This window comes from Sardina pilchardus, chromosome 9 (genome assembly GCF_963854185.1).
Source record: "Sardina pilchardus chromosome 9, fSarPil1.1, whole genome shotgun sequence".
Taxonomy (NCBI): Eukaryota; Metazoa; Chordata; class Actinopteri; order Clupeiformes; family Clupeidae; genus Sardina; species Sardina pilchardus.
This window is the reverse complement of record NC_085002.1, coordinates 17,252,262-17,261,817: the sequence shown is the minus strand read 5'-3', so window position 1 is coordinate 17,261,817 and position 9,556 is coordinate 17,252,262. Positions and strand designations below refer to the sequence as shown.

At 50.4% G+C, this 9,556-nt stretch overlaps 1 protein-coding gene across 3 annotated transcripts in view; it reads right to left on the bottom strand.

The window, feature by feature from the left end:
* draxina (dorsal inhibitory axon guidance protein a) overlaps positions 1-8,880 on the bottom strand; it is a 16,577-nt gene extending 7,697 nt beyond the window's left edge. Inside the window, exons 1-2 of one of the 3 annotated variants that reach the window (XM_062546070.1) lie at positions 8,741-8,880; positions 1-441 (exon numbers count right to left, since the gene is read on the bottom strand). The exon at positions 1-441 is cut by the window's left edge and continues 181 nt beyond it. In XM_062546070.1, the coding sequence (XP_062402054.1) occupies positions 1-417 (417 nt within the window). In that variant the 5' untranslated portion in view covers positions 418-441; positions 8,741-8,880. The remainder of the gene's footprint in view (positions 442-8,740) is intronic. The other 2 variants (XM_062546068.1, XM_062546069.1) reach the window with 2 other exon arrangements.
* Between the last annotated feature and the right edge of the window lie 676 nt (positions 8,881-9,556).

Sequence of the window (9,556 nt, the reverse complement as noted above, 5' to 3'; positions counted from 1 at the left end):
TCGGGCGTGGGAGGGGGCACCTCTGAACCCCCGGTGGGGTCTCTCCCGCTCCCTGTCCCCCGGCCCCATCTCCAGCCGCACGGGGCTCAGCCCCTCCAGGCCCGGGCCGTCGTCTTCGGGCCGGGCAGGGTGGTGCACTGTGGGCCTGTGGGACAGCAGTGAGGCACTGGCCTTCCCATTTCTCCCACCACCGCCGCCGCCGCCACCACCACCACCACCACCTCCACCGTGCTTCCTGCGGTGGTGTCCACCCCCCGCCCCCATCTCAGGGTCCAGGAGCAGGATGTTGTCGCCCCCTCCTCCTCTCGAGCCGGAGGCCCTCTTGGGGTGCGTGGGACCCAGGTTGGTGGACAGAGCGGAGCAGGCCAGAGAGGCGAGGAGCAGCGCCCAGGGCATCCAGGAGCCGGGAGCGGCCATCTTTTAAAAAAACAGCGCCACCTGCTGGAAAGACCACAGCGAGAGCGCTCGTGTCAGAGAGGTGTCCCATCGGGGCGCGCCGTGCCGATCAAAACAAACCTGCAGCTTAAGGAACACAGATGAAACACAAACACGTGCGGGGTCGTCAGCCAGGAATGAAACTATTTCTGAGAGCAAACAACCTTGACCCGAGCATCAGTGGAAATCACATTAGTCAAAGCAAACATGGCTGAGGCGCGACTGCACAGAGGCAATCTGACAGCAAAGTTATCAGAAGAAAAAAAAAAACGCTTTGGTGAGAAACATCACAAACAGCCCACAGACGAGCTAAAAGTGTCTATAATCTCAAAGGCACACATGTCAAGGGAGACGTTTAGCAAAAAAAAACGGAGAGCAGACATGACGCTGGAGGAGACGGGGGTAAAGCGAGGGTAAAGCCTGTGGCACATTGCTTCTCTGGAGGAAAATCAAAGAAGAGGATGAGACTGAGGAGTCTGGCGGTGGGAATCAGTTGACACGCACATGTTCTTCAAGCATGCATCTCAGATCCTCCACCGCCCCTTTCTTGTTATTGGAGGGACCTGAAGGTCGCGCTGGCTCTCAAATCGGCATCCTCTTCTTATCCTTTGTTCCCGCAGACAATGCGAAGCCTTGGCCACACACACAAGCAAGCACACGAGCACATACATGCACACTCGTGTGCTCTCCCTGTCTCTCTCTCTCTCTCTCTTTCTCTCTCACACACACACGGACACACACACACGCCAATCAGGGGAGCCACTGGTCCAAGTCTCCTATGGGGTTGTGCACAAGGACACCAGAGGATAGGAGAAGGAGAGAGAGAGAGAGAGAGAGAGAGAGAAGGATGGAAGGAGGAGGAGAAGGAGAAGGAAGAGGAGGAGGAGGAGGGGAGCTGGGACGTAGCCTAAGGCAGTCCCCATGGTAATCATCACAGAGCCCCTGTTTGGAGCTCTGCTCCCTTGCGCTCTCTGCCAGGGGTTGCTGTGTTCAGCATCAGTCGCTGTTGGCTCTGCGCGCAGCCGCCTCGTTCCACAGCCCACGGTAAGATCTACGGGAACTGGGGCATGTTCACAGCAGGCCGCCGCAACTCTGCCACGGAGCACTTTCTTCCCCGCGCGCGCACACACCCCGGAGGTTTCGATCTGAGCTCCAGTTACTAATCACCGATTTACCCCGCACGCTTCATCCGGACGGAGCCCACGGAGCAGAGAGAGGAAACAAACCATTCATCCGGCAGACTAGTCATAGCTATCGGTGCACAGGCCAGGAGTCCATGATTTGGCTTGCTGAAGACATTGATGGGTGGCGTGGTGGGATCATTCGGGGGTTCACTGTCGGTACACAGGAGGGGGATGGGGCGGGGGGGGGGGGGGGGCACCCTCTGCCCGAAGGGTTTGGAGGCTGTTCATCATGGGGGCAACCTGCTGGCTGGGCAGAGGAGGGCCAGTCTTTTGTGGCGAAGAGAGATGGCCACTCGTACGGAAAATCAATGCCAATGGTGTATTGAGCCGCCGCGGGGACTGTGAGCGGAGATCGATACGTTGAGACTGGCCTACTGCTCGACACGTGCACACACACACATACGCGCACACTTACAAATGTGCAGACCACATACATATGCATGCTTGTATGCACATCTGCACATTCTTCCCATTATTCATATGTACACACAACCCTGACTCGTACTCTTTCTATACCTCACACACACACACACACACACACACACACACACACACACACACACACACACACACACACACACACACACACACACACACACACACACACACACACACACACACACACACACACTATGCGCTCTGAGATGTGGGAGGTGTGTATTGGGGCTTTAAAAGATTAACTCTAGGGCATTCACAGCAGAGCTATTTGGGAGCATCTTGACAAAGACTAAATGGAAGAAAGTGCATTCTGGGAGGGGAGCACGTGACGGCTGCCATTGTAGACCCTCCGCTTGGGAGTCACTTACTGCACCATTGTGGTTTGCAACAGCAGCAGGCTGCAATGCCAGCCATGCAGTTTACCAGCCCACAGAGAGAGAGAGAGAGAGATAGAGAGAGAGAGAGAGAGAGAGAGAGAGAGAGAGAGAGAGAGAGAGAGAGAGCTTAGCTGCCGAATTGTACGCCTCTGTGAATGCACAGCCTCACGTGGGAGAGAGCGAGCTATTGAGAAAGTCTGAGAGAGATATGAAAGAGAGGGTGAGAGAAGAGAAGAGAAGGGAAGAACAGACAAGAGAGGAAAAGAATCGGCCAAAGAAGAGAAGAGAGGAGAAAAGAACAGAGGTGAAGAACACACAAGAGAAGGAGGAGAATCAGCAAGAGAGGAGAAAAGAGAGGAGAAGATCCAAAATGTTATGCATTTAAGAAGATCAGGAGTGGGGTAGACATGCATTGCTTTGTTCTCTTTTCTCACTTCAAATACCAGGCTGATGAAAGGCAAGCTAATATTGAAATCCCTCAATTGTCTGAAATGAAGCCGCTTCTTTACAGGACGTCACATTATAGCAGAGCGGAGAAGAGGAATGTGGCACACCAGCCAAGGTAAGAAAACACTGAATAAAACAGCAGCACATTTCTGGGTGAGAGACGCAGATTGCTGCCTCGTTCCGACACAACAAATAATTCCATGGCAGTCCAATCGAAGACACCAGCACGAGAACAACAACAACTAGCAGACTAAATAAATAAAAGCCGAGCCGGGGAGTCTTCAGTGAAGAGCCTCTACAAATAGCTGATTGACCCAGAATCAGAATAAACGCAGCGTGGCGATCGTTCTTTCCCTCACTTTTGCTCTTCTCCACCACCAACTCTCTCTCTCTTTCTTACACTCTTTCTCACTCTCTCTTTATAGCTCCCCCACTCCTCAGAAGAGTTGCACTCCCCTCTTTGTAATTCCCTTTCTGTATGTCTTTCTCTTTATTCCTCTCTCCCTATATTACTCTCCCTCTCTCTCCCTTTCTCTCCCTCTTTCTCTCCCTCTCTCCCTCTCTCTCCTTTCGTCAGCGTCCCTCACTTGAAAGCCACCTCCGGCCGCAGCAGGGGCCCCCCTGTGCTCTGTGCTCTGTGCTGTGTGCTCTGTGCTGTGTGCTGTGTGCTGTGTGTCTCATGTTTGTCTAACAGGTGGGGCTTTGAGGAGGCCGCCTGATGAGGACCCTAATCAAAGCCCCTCATGCGGAGGAGCTGCCGGCACCTGCCTCTGATGAGAGGCCCTCACGCTGGGCACCGTGGGCAAACGCTGCACGAGCGCACACACACGCGCGCGCGCACACACACACACGCACACACACACACACACACACATGCACACACACAGTACAAACACTCATACACATTCAAAACACACACAGACACACACACACACACACACACACACACACACACACACACACACACACAGTACAAACACACACACATACACACAAACACACAAACCAAGAGGCATACACATAGACATACACACACACACACACACAACCTCCTTTTGGAAACATTCACAGTGACCGACATGAAACAGAGGAGCTCGGCGGGTGACAGCGCTCAGCTCAGTCGGTCCTACTGCATGGAGGATGAGTGCCATACAGAGGGAGAGAGGGAGAGAGGGATAGAGGGGGGGAGGGAGAGAGAGAGAGAGGGAGGGAGGGGTGGCTCTTGTCCCTTTGAATGAGTAGAGTGGCAAAAAGATGAGAGCAAGAGGACTACAAAGGGTACAGGAGAGGTGAAGCAAAGTAAAGTAAAGTTTCCTGAGAATGAAGAGACTTGAAGAGAGACCAAGACCAATCAGGACCGAGGCTACAGAAACGTCCCCGTGTGGTATTCTGTAGAGCACACACGCTTTAAGGAAACAAGTCATCAGGAAGGACTCTTCAGCCTCTCAGGTTTGACAAGCTGCATCTACTAGTAGCAGTACTTTAGTACTTCCAAAGTGATATCGGCAGTTACAGTATATCTGCTAGGTTAATGGCTTTAAGACATGCTAATAATATGAAGCATAAACGACATATACGTTACTAATTAATTGGTCAGTTTAAAAACATTTTCACTGTCAGTTTCTGTAAATAGGATTAAACTGCACCGCGTGAGTTCAGAGGAGCAGAGAGAACTAAGCAGCAGGAGAACCGTAAAAAGTAAAACAGAACCACATCGCTAGGATTGTGTTTGGGACAGCCATGCAAACGCATGCTGGGACAGGGACAGGGACTGGTGCTGGGTCGGGATAGGCCTGGGCTGGGCTGGGCTGGGCTGGGATGACAGCTTTGCTAACTTCGCCTCTCTCCTCCTGCTGAGCGGCAAGCCTCCAGGAGCCATCTGGCGCTCCCGCTCCGGCGTTAGCAGCACCGGAGCATCGGGGGGCTCTCTGCGCATCTGAGCCAGGCGCTGGACAAAAGGCTCTCCTCATGGTGGGAAGGAAGACGGAGCCCTCCTCCGCCACGAGGAGCCCGCTATAGCGATCAAACAACAACATGGCAGGAGGTTCTCCTTGGGTTCCCCATAAACAGATTATGGGCTTCACGCTGTAGAGGGCTGATGGAGAGGCTGTTTTTGTTTTGTTTTGTTTTTCTCTGACCAGCTAGAAGCCTGTGTGGTGGGGCTGGTTTCTCTATGGCTGAACAGGAAACAGCCAGCCCATTCAGCTAGAGTCAGATGGACTCTGCCCTCTCTCATTCTCTGTCTCTGTCTCTGTCTCTCTCTCTCTCTCTCTCTCTCTCTGTCTCTTTCTCTCTCTCTCTCTCTCTCTCTATCTCTCGATTGTGTGTGCACATGTGTGCATCTCTCTCCCCATGTGCCCTCGTAAGCCATCACCCACTCTGCTTATTTTTGTCTCTCGTCACGTCTCCTCGTCTCATTTTCGCCTCTCATCTCCCCTGTCTCTTTGTCTTCATTTTTGTTAGTTTGTTAGTTACCCCATCTCTCTCTCTCTCTCTCTCTATTTCTCCCTCTCTCCCTCCATCCTCAGGCATTGAGCTGCTGAGCGGAGGGCTGACGTGTCGTCGCCGGCGTCTTAAGGACCCACTCCAGAGGGAGGAGGACAGCCGTGACTAATGCACTCTCTCAGGGCCGACAGAGGTGCGACTTAAATCTCAGCATGAAATCAAGCACAAGGCCGGGCCATGAATCCAAACACACAAGGCCGGCTGAAAGCGCCGGGGTCGATGGGAGAAAGATTAGTCGCCGGGGAAGACGACCACTAGCCACGTCTTCCCCATTTTAAGTACACGGCGATAATGAAGACGTACAGGGCAGACAATAGAGGAAACAGCCAATGGATACACATCAATGGGAGTAAAATGGAAAGCCTCTGCCACCCCCAATGGGAAAAACTGTGTGTAGAATAGTACAGAAGAGAATAGAAGAGAATAGAAGGGTTAGAGTTTAGAAAGCCAAATGGTCCTAGAGAGCCAGTGGTTCAGATGAGCTCAGGACTATTCTGCAGACAGTGCATCAGTGTGCCAAACACAATGCTTTTGTTGCTGCACCACCAGACTGTTTTTGGAACCTTCACACTGTGAGAGCTGCCGGAGTTTTGCCGGATCTAAATGCACCACGCACGCAAAGTGCTTCCCTTCGCCCCTCAGCCCTCAGAATAGCCTAGGTGCTAAAGCTGCCATCAGCAAGGTCCATCTGCTGGGGAGAGAGAAAGAGGGAAACAGGGGAGAGTCGGTGGGGTGTGTGTGTGTGTGTGTGTGTGTGTGTGTGTGTGTGTGTGGTGTGTGTGTGTGTGTGGGGGGGGGGGGGGTGGTAAAACAAACTGATGAAGGTAGAGGCATGAAAGAAAAATAGTTAGAACACGCTGAAAAAAGAAAGGAGGGAAAGAGAGAAAGGAGAAAGGAGTGAATGAATAAAACTGAGCTGAGTGCCCACAAAAAAAGAAAACAGAGAGGGAGAGAGAGAGAGAGAGAGAGAGAGAGAGGCTTGGAATCTGATTGAACGGTTGCCTAATTGCTGCAGGTGCAACAGATGTGTCGGGGTGATGACAACACCGCAGCGGTATCTCGTGGCGACACCAGTGGCTCCCCGCCACGCTGCCTTTATGGTGTGAGTGAGCGCGCTGGCACCGTGCTTGACGCTCGCGCAGTGGGGGCCTCCTCACCAACACGCCCACAACCAACCAGCCACACTTCCAGCTGCGCCGCTCTCACAACCTTCTCCCTCTCTCCCTCCCTTCCTCCCTCCCTCTCACCCTCTCTCCCTCTCACCTTCTCTCTCTCTCTCACTTTCTCACACACACACACACACACACACCCAAACACACTCATACAACGCCGCCTTTACATAATTAATGTACATGTATATGGTACACAGTCTGAGACAATAAGATCAGTATATATTTCTACACAACGTCGGTGTACAAAAGTACAACAATCCTCATTCAGGGATGAGCCGATATAGACTCTTCCTTCCCACTTTACTCAGAGCCACTGTCTCGCTCGAGTGTCTCATTTTGAGCAGTAGATTGTGTTCTCTGATCGACCCGATCGGCCTGTAAATATGACCAGCGCACGCACGAGAGCACTGTGTCAGTGACACCTGCTTCGGTGGAGGAGCCCTCTGCTCTACCCCTGGGGGCCTTTGGGCCTGTCGTTATTGAGCTGTGCTTATTAGGAGCCCGCAGGGGGCAGCGCTGCGACCAATCTGGCCTGCGCAGGGGCACCAGCTGCCACCTGCGTCCATCAAACACGCCCAAACCACCGCGCTGACGGCTAGCGTTGCAAATCATACAAAGGGGCCGTATTGATCTGCACCGTGCTCTGCACCCCCTCTGTCTCCCTGTGGACCAGTTCTTCTCTGGCCAGGAGGAACCCAAGAAATAGCCTCTGGGGTCAAAGAGGCATCGCTATATTTCATTAAGGAGACCCAAGGCGGTCTGGTTTGTTGGGTGTTGCAAAGACCCAAAACGCCTGCTCCTTCTTCATACTCCTCCTTGTTAGTATTGTTAGCCAAGAGAACAGGGGAGAACAGTCCAGAGAAGATGCACAGACAAATCGCAGTGGGATTGTTGCCGATTGTTGCCTTATCAGGCTTTTTTTGGTGTTGTTGTGAGGAGCAAGGTCTGCTCTGTGGCCAGTGGGGTATATGAGCTGTAGGGGCAGCAGCAGAAGGAGAGGGAGGAGACAGACGAGAGAAAGGCCCATGAGCGGGGGAGCGAGCGAGCCGTCTGCCCGGAGGGTGAGAACGCCACAGCCTACCAGGTGTGAACAACGTCACTCCCAGTTGGACGGCAATCTGTGCATGTGACAATAATCTGCGTGTGCCATGGCTTTACAAGCAGTGCCGCTGAACAGCAAAAGGCACAAAGCTGGTGGCACAATGACTGACTCACAACCGAAAGCCGCTAAGACAAAATTAATCATTTCCACAATGGAGCCAATCTGAAGTGGCTAGGCTGATTTAAAGGTATGAAATATGAAATATCACAGAGTAGGCAACACAGCATTATATTCTCTGAAGCCATATGGTGGATAACCCATTTTCAGAGCCATTTCAAAGTTTTCTCATTTTCCCCTCAAATCACCTGAATAACCCTCTTCATCTTGGCGCTGTGTCTAAAACCAGACTTGATTTTACTGCTGATCAGCCTGCTTTTTTTTTTTTTTTTTTTTTTTTTTTTTTAAATTAACTCACGAAGCTGGCTCGCTCCCGATAGTGGAACAAATATGGCTGGGTCTGCTTTATATTCACTTTTAATTACATGGCCTCATGAAGAACACCCGCTCACCTCAGTAACCTACACACCAGCCACGCTGAATTAATGGGAATTTACACCCTGTCAATGTAATGAGCATCCCAGCTCCCTTAAATCCTTTGGTCAGCAAACTGAATAAATCATTTACACAAACAATATACATCAAAATGCATATACTCTTGCTCAAAACAATAACCTTGTGGTACTTTTCATTTTTGTTTTGTAAGAGAATTGTTGGAGCATAAGGCTGTTTTTTCTGACAGCAATAAAACATTTTATTACCAGTGAATGGATTACTGTCACAAAAGGGACCACCAAAGCAGACATTCAACCATTGGGAAACAATGGTCATTTTGTAGCCTAACATAGAGGTCTTTTTTTTTAAAAGAAAAAATACTTTAGAAAATTAAATTTACAATTAATTCAGATTTTTCCTGATTTGTAAGACCCATTGATGAGGAGTAGCGGTCCTTAGTGTTGAAATTCAAAACGCGGACACTTGGGCTACTATCAGAGTCGTATTTAGATGCAAGTACACGTTTGACAAACTAACATTAAAACCAAATAGAAGTAGTAGGCTACCAATTAAAGTCAATTTACTCACCAGTGCGAATAAATTCGTTGAGATTGTGAGAAGCGCTACGGCAGACGGGTCATAGGAGATGCGCGGATCGGGGTATGTAGCCCGCAGACTGAGGAGTGTAGAATGTGTGGATGCCTAGATGCAGGCTGGGCTAAAAAGCGGATCCGAGCTCCAGGCGCGTCACCCGATGCGCGTCCTTGTTAGAGCTGATGTCAGCGGTGGTCCCGTTGGAACAAGATGGGAGGCGTTATTACCTGAGGGTATAGGACGGGGTCGCGATACTAGGACAACATTGAATGTAGGCTATGTGAGATGACCTAACATATAGTAACCTAACCTAACGTCTACATTCAGAGGCTCATTTTCAAAAAGTTGTGACGCGGTGTAAAATGTAAATAATGTGATCATCTGTAAATCTCGTAAACCCAAATTAGTTGCGAAAAGGACAGATTTGTGTCCAACGTTGTAACAGACTAATTTCACCTTTTCATGATGCCAGCAGCATGTCTCTAAAAAGTGGGAAGGGAGGAAACAAAAGGCTGGAAATGCTAAAGAAAACAAAACAAAACAAAATAGAAATACTGGATAACCATGATCTTTTTAAAGATGGCCAGACCTGTGTCTATAAAGAAAAACATTGCATGGGTTCAGCAAAACATCCGATAAAGCCTATGAACCCAAGCTTGATGCTGCAGCCAGAAATGTTGGTTAAAAATCTACCATGCAAAATCACATTTGAACGTGATCCAGAAATGCCACTGTCCTATCATGGGTCTGAGCTCATTCAAGACGGATTGAGGCAAAGTGGAAAACTGTCATGTGGTTAGATCAATTGAA